General features: G+C 35.2%; 1 protein-coding gene across 1 annotated transcript; it reads right to left on the bottom strand.

The window, feature by feature from the left end:
• Positions 1 to 206: 206 nt before the first annotated feature.
• LOC133338072 (inositol polyphosphate 5-phosphatase E) lies at positions 207 to 3942 on the bottom strand. Its single transcript, XM_061546255.1, has 5 exons — positions 2625 to 3942; positions 2435 to 2563; positions 1722 to 2379; positions 414 to 667; positions 207 to 346 (listed from the first exon to the last, which is right to left on the bottom strand). Exons 1-5 carry the CDS (start codon positions 3893 to 3895, stop codon positions 238 to 240), a joined length of 2421 nt encoding a protein of 806 aa, XP_061402239.1. The 5' UTR covers positions 3896 to 3942; the 3' UTR covers positions 207 to 237.
• Positions 3943 to 14514: the final 10572 nt, after the last annotated feature.

A 14514-nucleotide genomic window follows, 5' to 3' on the forward strand; every position in this document is an offset into this window, starting at 1 on the left:
ACAAATTAATACAAAAAATTGCTACTTAAAAATAAATATAACACTTAAAAAAATCACAAAACACAATATGATCACTAACATTCTTATATAACTGATCTAATTAAACAATCTATATATAAAGCCTCTTTTATTATTTGTTTTCAATAATTTGTTTTTTTTTTTTCACTAATTACTACAACAAAACACCATTTGTAAAATATAAACTATGTGCGTACGTAATTATTAGTATTATTGCCATTACTGTATAGAACAAACAGCCGAAGAGCCGCTATATTGATTATTAAGTCTACGTTTCATACCCTCTAGGTAAATATCACGACAGAAGAGACCAGCTGCCAATGGAATGCTATAATCCAAAAAAAAAGAAATATAATTATTATATCGTATAAAAAATAATGTTTGTTGCAACTTACGAATCTGTACCCGCCCTAATTAATGTCTTAAATAATGCCCACACCGGTTTATGATCGGAGGTTACAATGGACGGTACTGAATCGTACAGTAAACACTGTACAAAGGGTGGTGTCGGTGATGGTAAACCGGGTACAGTACTCTGTCGTCGCATCATTAAACCCTGAGCTTGACGATATTTATAGAGTATTCGATCGGTATAGGCCGGAGCCCGTTGTTTGGAAGATGTATCAAAATGTTGTGTGCCAGGATCATACTGTAATGAATGCGAAAGAGAAGGTTTATTAATAAATTATTTAAAAAATAGTTTTAGGTTATGAAAATCAACAGGCAGGAACTTCGATTATCATCTGAATAGCGGTAATGACAAATTGCTGCCACTTTGGAAATTGAGGTGATTCCTTTTAAATACAAAAATCGGGTTGGCAGCTAACACTCCAAATATTGGGATTGGATCGTTAAAGTGTTTATGGTCTATAAAAAATTGGCCTCGAATATAGGACCAACTAGGAAGTTTTTAATCATATGCGTATCTGAAATACCATTTCCGTATTCACCTTCGACTTTCATATTACCTAAAATCAGGCTGAAGTTAATCCCCAACTCTGTCAATATAGGAACTTCTGATGTAAATTTTTACAGAGAACAGTTTTTTGTAGCTTTTAAGAATGCTATTTGAAAATCATAATTTGGCGGAGGCGGGTTGATGTGTCAAAAAATATAATATAAAAAATTTATATACGATTACGAACGGACAATTTAGTTGAAAGATTCCGACCTTCCTTCCTTGAGTTAATGATGAACAATGATTCTCTATATCAGTCTTCATGTTCAGTCTTCAATTCAAAGGAATAACCTTACACCTTCTGATTGAAATCCTGTAGAGCATTTCTGCAATATCAGTTTTTAGATTTATGGCGGTCATACAACGAAATGTTTTAGAGATTACTCAGCCACAATTCTTCTGTGGAAAATTCGGGTTAAGATTGGCTGGCAATATTTGGCGGTGACATGTGCTAGGGTGTAGTGGCACTTTTTTGGCCCATAATTTGCTATCTACTGGCTATTTACTGGCGGTAAAAAGGCAGCTCCATATGGTAGCAATTCTTCTCACCTTGGGAATTACTACGTAAGCCAATGTCCACAGTGCTCAATCTTTTTGGAGTCATAAAAAGACGAACTGCAATTAATACCCTAAAGAACTTAGAAACACGATGCATTGAAGAACTACAGCCCATCATCACACCCTTTATACCTTTACAACATTATTAATATACTTATTTTTAAAAATATCGGTCGATTCATCTTACCTTATAGGTGGGTGGAAAAGTAATATTTGCCTCCATAAATCCACGAAATGCCGCACCATCTGCCAACACCGACGACAACTGATCCGTATGCATGTAACCATGTGGCAAATGGGATGGCAAGGGGAATTTCGTATTCTGTATCCATTCCAATAACTTTTCCCTTGGTTCGCCCAAACGAAAATTGAGATCACCACACCAGAAAACATTATCAAAATTCTGTGTCACATCCTTATTTTTGTGACGTAAATTGAGATTCTTAGGTAAATCCAATGCATGAATGATACGCTTAACATCCGAAACACGTTCCTTAACCTTCTGCTGATGAGCCGTTAAATGCGAGGTAACGAAAAGCATTGATGTACCAAATAGACAAAATGATATTGCCACGGCGCCCTTTGTACGAAATGCTGAACCGGTTCTCACCGACAAACTGGCATCTTCGGGTGCCGAACAATACCAAATTAAATCTCGTCGCATATACACCGCCAAATGGAGTGTGCCCAATGTGGTGGAGTGAAATAGTACGTGGGATGGGCCAAGTGTCTCTTGTATGGTGACTTCCCATTCAAAACGATCTGGACTAGATTCCTGGGTGCCAATTGCCACAATATCTGGGACATGTTCAACATTTGAGGGTAACACAAAGTCATTCAATTCCCTGAAAAATGTTTTTTTATTACTACTTCAAAAAGTATGTCATTGTCTGTACTTACTTGGGTGGGCTTTGCCCATTCATGTTCCAGGTACCCACAAATATTGTCACCTCCTTAGTGGGCAACACTTTATTCAATTCACTTGGCCCCAGCAAGGAAGAGGATCCCAAACGGCCATCCAAATAACTCCTGAAGTTGCCAAAATTCTTAATTAACATTTTTTCATACAAATGGAACTCAATTCCCTTACCTTTCCCTAGCCTTCTCTGTGGGTATTAAACTTAGTACTTGAGCTGCCATTAGGGCCTGCCGCGCCAATCCTGTGCTGGACCCCTGCCTTTCCAATTGCATATTATCCTGCGACATAAATCGTATGGCCTGGTTCTCTGCTTCCTCAGTGGTAAATGCGGGTTCGGGTTGGGTGGCAATATTTGGCGATGACATGTGCTGGGGTGTAGTGGCCCTTTTTATAGCCGATACTTTGCTATCCTCTGTCGGTAAAAATCCAGCTCCAAATGGTGGCAATTCCTTACCAGGAGGATATAATTTTAGCCTCAAACGAGATCTACATGCCTGTACAGCAATTGGCCTGATCGGACCATTTGCCACTGCACCAGTCCCATTTGGAGTATCACTTAAATTACTACGTAAGGAAGAATTGGATGGCGAACCATATGAGCTGTCGACCAAAGGAAATGTCATGGGTTTGCCGGTAACCGGACTCTGAGGAGCACTGGCACATTCAGTTAAATTGGCACTCGTTGCCAAACCCCCTGGCGGCTGTAGACTACCATTTGGATTTAGTATCGACGAATTCAAGGACAACGATGTATTATCTGCTGTGGTCCAACTCAATGACATATTGTCCTTACGCCCAACAACTTGTCCTGCATCTGGAATGGAATTGTAGCGCACTGTTACCGGGGGTGTTGCCGGTTTCTTCTCCGCCTTGCAGCATAAACTAAACTGATGACTAAACCTATTGTGATTGGGTGAGCGATGTTTGGGTGCCTTCCTCAGTACCACATCTGTGGTGCCACCATCACTCTGCGAACCATCTGTGCTGTGACGATGAATGTGACTTTTGTTCTTCCCAGCCTTCACCTTGCGGTGCAAATTGATAATACCACTGCTGTAAGACTTTTCCATGTTCGCTGCATCTTTCATCATATCCCCCGGGGTGACATTATTCGGTAGTGTGTGACTCTTGGATTTATTCGCCACATGATTAACCTCATTCAACAGTGAGGGTGATTTCTTCTCCGAGTTGCACTTGGCAAATGAGGTGTCATGCCCAATGCCACCATCACAAGAAGTGCTCATGTGATTGTGGTGAGTGCTCCCACTATTGGTAGTGGCTGTTCGGCTGTTGTTTTGCTCCACTTCAACACTTGGATGTGGTTCAACTTTTGTGGAACGTTTGCTAAGTAGGCCAAAAAGGCCAGAACCTGCTGATTTATTTGAATGGCGAGGGCTTGAGTTGGCGCTGGCAATGCGCTCTTCACTGCTGCCGCGTTGCATGTTGCGTTGTGTGTTTTTGTTTTCTTGTTGTTGTTTTTATAAGAGTAAAATTTAGAATTTGAGCATATTTATTAGGCGAGATAATAGAGTTGGAGGGAGAATAGGTTGTGTTGTTGTTTGTATGTTTTTTTCAGGAACCAGTAAGTTTAAAGATTGTTTGTTGTTAACATTAAAGTAATTTGTTTATAATCTGTAAGAAGTGGAAGAAGAAAAAATATGCATTTGAAATTAATATTTTGGATCAACTTCGATGTATATCTGATAGAATAATATAGAATGGTAAAAAAAAGAATTCATAACAAACACTTCAAATAGTTGTATCAAAATCACACTCAGCCTGATGGCATCTCATAGAAAAACTTTTTTTTAGACAGTAAATACATATATGCGATGTTACAAACCAATAAAGTAATTTATTAACGATTTTAACACCGGCCGTTTGATAATCATCGAAAGTTGAAATCGGGAAAAGGGGGTCTCCTTAAGCGAATAGAACTTTGTATGAGTTTTTTGGTAATACATTGCTACTATTTAAAATGGGATATATCGGTCCACATTTTGGTATAGCCCCCATATAACGCTGCCTCCCAAATGACAATATTTTGAGAAATTCGGTAGCAAATCTTCGTACCATTTGTACAAAAGCCCCCATACAGCGGTACCCGGTTTTTAAAACGAGTTGCCTCTTCTTTCGTATTTTGGGTTTTCATTATTTAACAAACATTTTACAATAGCCTATATATAACCGTACCTCTCTATATTTTTATACCCTCCACCATAAGTTGGAGTGAATAATACTTTTGTCATTCCGTTTGCAACACCTCGAAATATTCACCGGATACCCCACAAAGTGTATATTCTGTCTGTCCGTCTGTTGAAATCACAATAGAGATCGCAACATTTAAGATAGAGATCTGAAATTTTGTACAGACTTTGCTAGTACCCATAGGATGTTTGGTATTGCAATCGGTCCATGTTATGGTGTACACCCCATATAACGGTAACACCCAATATTTGGTATTTTGGGAATTATGGTCATATTACCCTACCGAACTGGCTATAATTTGGTATTTTGGGTTATCACTGAATAACACATAGCCGTACCAAAAAATATTAATATTGGCCTACTTTCAGGGTAGCCCCCATATCCGGTATTTTGGCGATTTTGGGCAGGTTTTCCAATCGAGTTGGCTGTAATTTGGTATTTTTGTTTCTCATTTAATAACACATATCCCTTCCAAAAAATATTATTATTTCAGAGTAGCCACAATATAACGGTAACCCCCCAGTACTAGGTGTCTTGGGGATTTTGGAAACGTTATCCCACCAACTTTGCTGTAATTTTGTATTTTGGGTTCTCATTCTATAGCACATTTCCGTACTAAAAATGTTTAATATTGACTTTGTTTTCGCCATTAATTTTAGATATTTTGATTACCATCCTCATGGTAGAGGACTTTAACATTGGTAATCAAACGTATGGTGTAGGTAACTATATATATATATATACATATATAATCATTGTTTTTTTATTTAATAATTGAATGTGTTACAATATATTTTGTCTGACACAAACGTAAACACCCTCACATCCATTTGAGGATTCCGTTAATGGTTAATGGAAGCAATTACAAGTGCAGACAGCACGCAATATAATGCATGGCATGCTAACATTTCAATTTTAATGTATAATTATTTTTAAGATTCTAAAAATAACGCATTTTTTATAAAATAAAAATAATTACAAAAAAAGTAAATACCTTTTTTATTTCATTTTTCAAGTGGCATATTTTTAGGCCAACTAGTAATATTTGTAGTCTGCTTTCAGGCGAGTATATATTTACAATGTTGTGGTATTCTTTGTCAAAATTAACACTTAGCTCATGTTTCAAAGGCATTCATTTGTTTATTATTAAATTTAACAATTCCCTTTAATATTTTTTTATTCCAATAATAATAACAATAATAATATTTACGGGTTTTCGTATAATAATATCAGTTTACATTTCAAAACAAACACTGCAGATACATATAATAATAATTTTTATTTCATCAACCACATCAACAACATTTTTTATGTAATCCATTTGTATATTGCAATAAATCTCACTAAAAAATATTTTATTTTATATTTTCTTTTTCTAGTTTTCATTCGACGTAATATGCAATTTAATATTTTTTTTTCATGTAAATTTGTGTTTCGGTTGCTTTCAACGGTGACAATATCCCAAAAACGAAACTAGACTAGAATATCATCACCAAACAATGACCAGTGAATAGCCGCTTTTGAATGAGCAGAAAAAAAAACTGATTTTGATTTTCATAAAACGCGAATGTCGAGGTCTGAGATTTTGTTTTGTTTTCTGTGGCGTGTCGTTTCAATTCGGTTGCAGTTTCTCTTTCGGGCGACGATTTGCGTGACAATTGTTTTTGTTTTTTTTTTCGTCTTCACAAAACTAATGTCGTTGATGCTGCCTACCACTGGTGTTGTCAGCTACTACTGTTGCTGTTTGCCACGGCCGCCGCCGCCTCTGGTTATGGTTTGTTGTCATCGTGCTCATTGCTGATGTAATTGTTATTGTTGCATTTGTTTTTGTTTATTGTTGTTGATGCTGCTGCTGAGATTTTTCTTATGCTAATTGGTCATTTATCTAAACACGTTGCTGTTGTTATTTGTCTTGGTTATTTATTCGACTGTTTGTCGTTTTGTTTTCTTGATTATATTCCTATTGTGGCTACATAGAAGAAAGGAATAGATAAGCATTTTTAATAAACGGTGGCACACGGCATCATTATGGGGAAAATAACAGTCAGTCAGTACCAGTAACATTCAGAAACATTCCTCAATTCCATATATTCGCAGAAAATGAAAAATAGGAAAACTTTTCTATTACTCTACAGTTGCCTTCAAGTGTAAATAAATTTGTGGTCAAAATGTAAACATTTCGATCCACCTTTTCTGATATCTATCTCAGGAAATTGCCAACATTTTTACGAAACACAATATAGAATTCGATTTGGCCCAAACTTTTCACTAAATGAACTCCTGCTATACCTTCCCCACAAACGATCAACATTAGGTCGAAACATAGCATATTTTTACCAAATCTAGAAAGAGTTTCTCTCGCACAAAGGGATAAAATTGAAAGAAAACATGAGCATTCGGTCCGATCCACATTTTGTACTTCATTATTTTTTAACAAACCTAAATCAAGTTCGAAGATTAAGTTCAATTTGTTATTAGTATAAAGCGAATTGATATTTATATGGAATGGAAGCATTATTGGTTCTTTGGAATGATTCATTTAATTTTCCCTATGTAGAACCCTATCGAATTTTATGAACATCGGTCCGACCCCAATGAATAGAAAAAAATCCATGCAAGCAATTTTTTTTTTTTTTTTTTTGATCCATTCAATTTTAAGCTATAGTGCGGAACTTTTAAATTAATACTCACATTTTCCAAAATCCATTTTCTCCATAAGGTCATTCCGATTACAACACCTCGAAATATTCAGTACAAAATTCCATGTCGATTTACGCATGTCCGTGTGTTGAAATCACGATAGTGATCACAATATTTAATATAGAGCTCTGGTAGTGCAATATTAGGTATTTTGGGGATTTTGGCACGTTTTCCAACCCAATTGGCTGTAATTTGGCATTTTGGGTTCTCATGATATAACACATATCCGTACCATGAAGTATTAATATTTGGGTCAATATTAATACTTCATGGTAGCCCCCATGTAGACCCGGTACCCCCCCCCCCCGGTATTTTGGGGATTTTGGACAGGTTTTCCAATCGAAATGGTTGTAATTTGGTATTTTGGGTTTGCATGATATAGCACATATCCGTACCAAAAATTAATTAATAATTAATATTGAGTTTCAGGGTATTCCCAATATAACGGTACACCCCAGTATTCGGTATTCTAGGGATTTTGGACACATGTTTGCATCTAATTGTCTGTAATTTGGTATTTGGGGTTCTCATTAAATAACACATATCCGTACCAACAATTATTAATATTGACCCTAGTTTCAGGGTAGCCACCATATAAAGGTACTCTCCAGTATTCGGTATTTTGGGGATTTTGGACGTTTTCCAACCAACTTGCTTGCAATTTTGTATTGACTGTAATTTGGTATTTTGCTACCTGAAATTATTAATATTAACCCAAGATGGAATTTTGAAAAGTTTGGACAGGTTTTTCTACCGAATTAGGGTGTAATTTCGTATATTGTATTCTCATTGTCAAATCTCACTACCGTTTTATTATAGGCCTATACAACGGTACCCCACTATTACATATTTTCAATATTTCATGTTGAAGGGTATAAATAGTTCGGTCGAGCCAAACTCGTTTTTTATTTATTACTTTTTAACTAGGAGGCTATTCTAGCGAAAATATGTCTACATACAAAACATTTTTCCATCCTAAGACTTCAAAAAAATCAAAAAAAAATTGGACAATATTCAGGATATTTGCAATAGACCAGAGTATTCTGACTTGTACCAGACCGGATGTTTCCCATTTTGTCCATGTTTCTAATCAAATGGGCCACGAAATCCCCTTTAGCACAATTGTAACAACCAACCTGCCAAACGTTGATAATGTTCGACAACGATCCAACCCATTTGCTGAACTTTTCATATCAGTTTTCAAAATCCATAGCTTGAGTACCAAGCCTAAGAGTAAACATATTTGTCCACATATTTTTAATATACTTTGAGCCACTGTACGTTTATTCACATAAACTTATATATGCATGTATAAATATCTATCCCTAAAGATACATATATGCGCATATAATAGACAATTTTGATTTACACATGCAATTTCTTGAAATATTCCTTTAAGGGGGCAAACTCATGTGAGTTGATGAGCTGATTGCTGTTTGGTGCTACTGCTGCGGTTGAGACGATTACCGTTGATACAGTATATATATTTTTTTCTATTTTGATTGTTTGTAATGACTGTGATATTTCCTAGATGTCTGGTCGTAGGAAAATAAAAACAGATGTTGGCAAAGGTTTACTTGGTCACAATTGTTTTGAAATCTATGACGTTATTTCGTTTGACTGAGACAATTCGAGATGACTTTTCTTTGCAGCAATGTATGTATGTAAATGTTTTGTTTGCTTTTGCCAATGTCACCACAACAAAGAAAATGAGGAGGTAAAAAGGGGAGAGCCAAATATTTTTCACATTGCGTTATTTTTTCGATCGTTTGCTATACATTTCAAAGTTAATTGTTTATAATTTGCATTTTTTTGCAAATCTGTTCCCTATTTGTATATCTGGATCTGCAGCACCATAATGCAAATAAACATTTCCATGTATTTACACAGATCACCGACAGAAACATTTTCATCATTCCCCATCAATAAAACTTAGCCCTCATAAACAGTTTGGAATTACCACACAAATTAAAACCGGCAATCGAATTGTTTACACGTGTGTTTGTGTGTGTGTGAAATACCAATATTGTGCACATGGCTCTGTTTTGACTTTTAATTCTTCCGAAACAAAAATCGATGCTAAATGTTGACAGATATTATTCATTATATGAAAGAAAGAAATGAGTATAAAAAACACAACAAAACACAATATCATAAAACTCGTGATGGCATCATCCCTCGGGCCAAATCGTGACAAATCAAAGAGCACTTTGTTCTGAACACCCACTGAAACAGAGTGAAACAAAAGAAAAGCAACGAAATACCTAGGAAGAGAAATTGATTTTTTATACACAATAAAAAAATTATTGTATAATAAAAACAATAATAATTTGGCACCGCAGACTGACTAATGTCCAGTATCAAATGTATGGCCGTGGCATACCCACTTGCCGTATACGTAATATGCATTTCATATTACTCATGCCACCCATGTCACTGCTACTCACTAAGAAAATTGACTTGGTAAACTGTACCAAATAATAAATAATTATATTGTGACAGTTAGTTGTCTACGTCTTCCAATCATTGATTAATGATTGGAAATTCATGTGTTTGGCACATGGTTAGTCCCATCGGGGAGAAGGCCAAAGGAATGTTTGTTGTTGTTGTTTTTTTTTTATTTTAAAATATTTGCCATTATGGCTTTAAACCGCACAAAAATATATAAAATGAGAAGGGAGATAGAGAGACCCAAAGCGCGATCATTGGATCAACAACACATTCGGGAATAATACAATATACCGACGCAATCATCCTGAGTCCAAATGCTTAGATGGAAAATATTCAGACATATTCGGACAGGGATATAATTTTGAAACCTTGGATAGTTTTAGAAAGTTTGTGAAATGTTGTAAATGGTACTAAAATCAGTACATTTAGTTCATGGTGGACAAATCGAACTTGAATCTTGAACATAGGCTGAGGTTAGGAGTTGGTTTAGCAATGACAGTAAAATAAGTAAATTTCGTATGTAGGATGAGGTAGAAAAGAAATAAGTAACTATTGACAGGAGACTTGTAGATTATTTTAAAAGAGTGAAGAAGTCGTCTTCAGCAGGATTTATGATGTTTGGTTGCATAGATATCGTCAGGAAAGAAAATACCAGTTAATGATCACCGACCCGAAAATCCCTACAACACAGAGTGCTTCAATCTTTTGGAATACCTACTAACTTATACATCTTAATAAACCATATACATATGAACATTACGATCTTCGGTTTCGAGTATGTTGTTTCGAAGTTTATTATTCGACAGGATGTAGAAACATCTTAACTATTTTTTACACCGTCGTGAGGTTAATACAGATCAGAAAATCACAAGCCAGAGTTTCGTTACACAATATGCAGTTCGGCGTCCCATACTCTTAAAGTATTCTGGGGTATGAAAAAATCCGGCTATGACAGCGATTTCGGTGGCGTTGTAATGGGAGGATAAAATGAAATCAATAGGCCCTTTTATCATCCTCAAAAATCACAAACAGGAATATATATAGTGATTCTAGTCCGATACTGGGAAGTCAGAGTCTATTGATCGCATAATTTATTATTCGTTGGCAAGTGGAATAATCGTTATACACGTCCAAAAAAATCAGATATCTACATCCTTTGATGATACCAAATTACATTACATTTATTAAATTAAGTTAAAAATAAAACTGGTGCTTTACAAATACTTAAAGTCGGTGTTATTTCAAGATATTGACCCATATATCCCACTTTCAATGCCAAACATCCTAGGAGTAGTGGCAATGATTGCGCAAAAACTCAAAGCTCTAACTCTTAATTATTAAGTACTCTATCGTAATTTTAAGAGTTTGGATAAGTAGATTGGGCAGACTCTTGACAGCTTAAGGATAAATTCATGAACAAGAAAATCAAATTCCCCTGAAAGAAAGAAAAGAACAAATTTCTGAGCCAAGACTTTACTTCCAGGATAAACTCAGTCCAACATAAAATGTAGGATAGAGCGAAACCTTTGATTCACTTATTGAAGTGTCCTTCATTCATTTATTCTACAGTCGAATACGTTCAGGAAGTCAGCTGGACTCTGGAGCCTTGTTCTCAATATTATCAGGCACCCTCACTCAAGTAATATGTCAATCCTCCTAATATGTTCATATTTAAATAAATAATTCCATTGAATGAATGGAAATTCCGAAATGCATGTAATAACTTTGGAAAGGCCCACTGTCGGCAATAAGACGACACAATAATGAATCATACCACCGGCAACAGCAATGCCATCACAACCAACCCACAAACTGGACGTTGAATACATACTTACAAAGTGACACACACATACATACGTACATCAACATGTATGCGATTGCAACACGCCAACATCAATGCGATTGTGGAGACTAGGACGTTCCTTTTAAAATATATACTATTTACATTTCAGGACTCTTTGCCTGCATATATATGTATGTATGTGGGTCTTTATAAGTACGAATAAAATAAAAGGCTCAACATAACATTTAAACTGAAACCATTCCTTTGTATAAAAGAGGTCAATACGGCAAAAGCAACAACAACAATCATCATGACATACCTCCTCCTTGCCAAAAATGAAACCATGGTAATGGTTAGCAGCAGCAGCGGCGGCGGCGGTATGTAATGGGACATAAACAAATACGTACATACATACGTATTTAATTGTTGGCGTCGTAAACGATAGCGGCGGTGGTGGTTGTGGTAATGATGACGTTTTTGAAGTTTTCTTGTTACCCAAAGGACCATCAGCACGTTGACTCACATGGGTGAAAGTGGAAATTTGTATGTAGCCAAGACAAATGGCTTTCAAGTGGTGATTTATAAGGAAAAGGGGGTTGGTTTTCAATGTGGTCGAAGCAGGGTTTGGCAGGCAGCAAGACAAAAAATCATAACAATTGGCGCCAACAATGCCATAAAAAATAGCAACTCATACCGTCATCGATGTTGCATGCATTGGGTGGTGTGGGGAGGCTATTAAAAAAAATGGGGGGGTTGAAATTAACCAACCATTTAAATGTTTTCATTTTGTATTTTTTTTTTTTCATTTTCACTAAATTATTGTCTCGTCTTAATTTGTTAAATATTCTTGTTTTGCCATTATGGCCTTTAGTTTTTATGTTTTGCCAATTCATATTTTCACCAAAAACGCCCACACACATTTCTTCCCATACGCACTGTGATTTGTTTCTCTTCTAAGTTTTTATTTAATACACTCAAACACTACATACATATATGGTATATCAAATATACACTCATACACTCGATTACAACTTACACATCAAATGTCTGCTGCTGTTTCCTTCAAGTTCAGGTTCATGGGTGCATTAAAAAGCCCCGACAGATAAATCAAAAATCTCAACGACTAGCTGTGGTAATTGACAGCACAGATTTCTTTTGATTTGTTGTTAGTTTTGTTTTTCTTTTTTTTACAAAAAAATTATTTTCTTTTTGATTATATTTGTAAATTTTGATGTGGTGTACTAGTTATTGATTATTTCTCTTTTGTGAATTATTAAAGCCAACAACAAAAACAGTAATAACTTATTATATTATTTATTTAATACACTAATTGTTTATATAATTCATTTGATTGGCAGCATTTTAAAGTTTTTCCTTTTTATTCGTTATGTGTTGTTGTTGTATTTTTTTCTTTTCCTTGATTACATTTTTGTGTGATTTTATTTTGTGCTTTTATTTTATGTTCACTGTACTATGTTGTGGTTTGTTTTGTTGGCATTTCTGTTTTTCTTGTTAGCCAGCCCGTCTTCACTCAATGAAAATTTGTCCGCAACTACTTTGTCATCGTGAGATTTGTGCCCAATTTACCCCCACATAAACAAAGCTCTCTCTCTCGCTCGCGTCCTCCTTTTAAGTGTCGTATGTAATAAATGAGAACGAAATCTTTCATTTTGTTAAGCACTTGTCAAAACATTTGTTTGTTTTCCTTTAGGACAAAATCAAAACAGCTGGGCTATTCCTTCATAAACCGGAAACATACTCAGAGAGTGAGGGAGAGAGTGTATGTTTGTTGGTTACCGTAATAACAGCTATAGAGAAGGCACACTTATAATGAACGAGGTGGACTCTTTTAATGTTGGCATTATTTGTATTGAGAATATGGGGAATTTTTTTAAGAAACACATCTTAGATGTTCGATTTTTATTAAATTGCAAATATTAAGTTATTTTGAATTCCGTTCCCAATACCTTGAAGATGTAAATACTCTTTATAAAAGTCTTGTCTGATTATAGGTATTTTAATGGTCCTAGGTGTATTTTCCAAAAACATAGGTTATGTTAGGTTATGTTTACGGGTTCTTCATGGATAAAACATTCCATCGCAAGCGTTATTTAAATCATTATAGAACTTGAAATATTTAATATACTGCTTTAGAATTTTTTCACATACATCATGTTTGATTTTAAAATTGAGATATATCGGTCCACGCTTTAATTCACTTTCCAACCTATGAAAGGCTATGAGTTGTCATTCCGTATTATTGCTTGGTAAAAGACATATAAGCAGAAAAGAAACCTCTAGTCCCACTTCAAATATTTTGATAGTTCTAGGCTTTCCCACCAAAGTGGCTTTAATTTTGCATTTTGGGTTCTTGTTAGTTATACTACTTGTTCATAGAATATTTCCAATAACCACCATATAATGGTGTATGTTGAAGTTCCCTATCTTATTTTTCATATAATTGTATACAGTTTGTTGCTTCATTCTCTCATAAAATAGAATTCTGCAGGAAAATAATTTATTTCATTTTCCCGATCGATTATAGGTATTTTGAATTTGAATATTCAAGAGGAGGGTATAAAAAATTCGACTCGACCGAACTCCACGACATTTATACAATCTGCTTTTGTTAGTTTTCTTTCAAATTTCTTGGATAGGTTTTAGTTGTTTTTGAGAGCAATACATTGATTAAAAGGGTTAATTATTGTTTACAATGATCCTCATCTATTAGAAAATTAAAAAAGATATTTTTTTTATTTTAAATATCCCTAAGCGCGTTGGGAACTAAAAGGGGGGAAAAAAGGGGAAGGGGATAATTGGCGAACTCTCTTTTAGAGATGTAGGGGGTATAAAAAGATAAATTTTAAAAACTAGTTATTATTCTGCGAATTTTCCTCAATTTATAAACATTAACTCTTG

The sequence above is a fragment of the Musca vetustissima genome, unplaced genomic scaffold (genome assembly GCF_032173495.1).
Source record: "Musca vetustissima isolate MV318-11 ecotype Yass unplaced genomic scaffold, APGP_CSIRO_Mvet_v1 utg61191, whole genome shotgun sequence".
NCBI classification, from domain to species: domain Eukaryota; kingdom Metazoa; phylum Arthropoda; class Insecta; order Diptera; family Muscidae; genus Musca; species Musca vetustissima.

What these genes read in the sequence shown, in the direction of transcription:
- LOC133338072 (XM_061546255.1), bottom strand. Translation starts at nt 3,895, where the DNA reads ATGCAACGCGGCAGCAGTGAAGAGCGCATTGCCAGCGCCAACTCAAGC. An exon ending in AATGGGCAAAGCCCACCCAA is followed by an intron (nt 2,380 to 2,434) that starts GTAAGTACAGAC and finishes AACATTTTTCAG; the next exon opens with GGAATTGAATGACTTTGTGT. An exon ending in ATTAGGGCGGGTACAGATTC is followed by an intron (nt 347 to 413) that starts GTAAGTTGCAAC and finishes TTTGGATTATAG; the next exon opens with CATTCCATTGGCAGCTGGTC.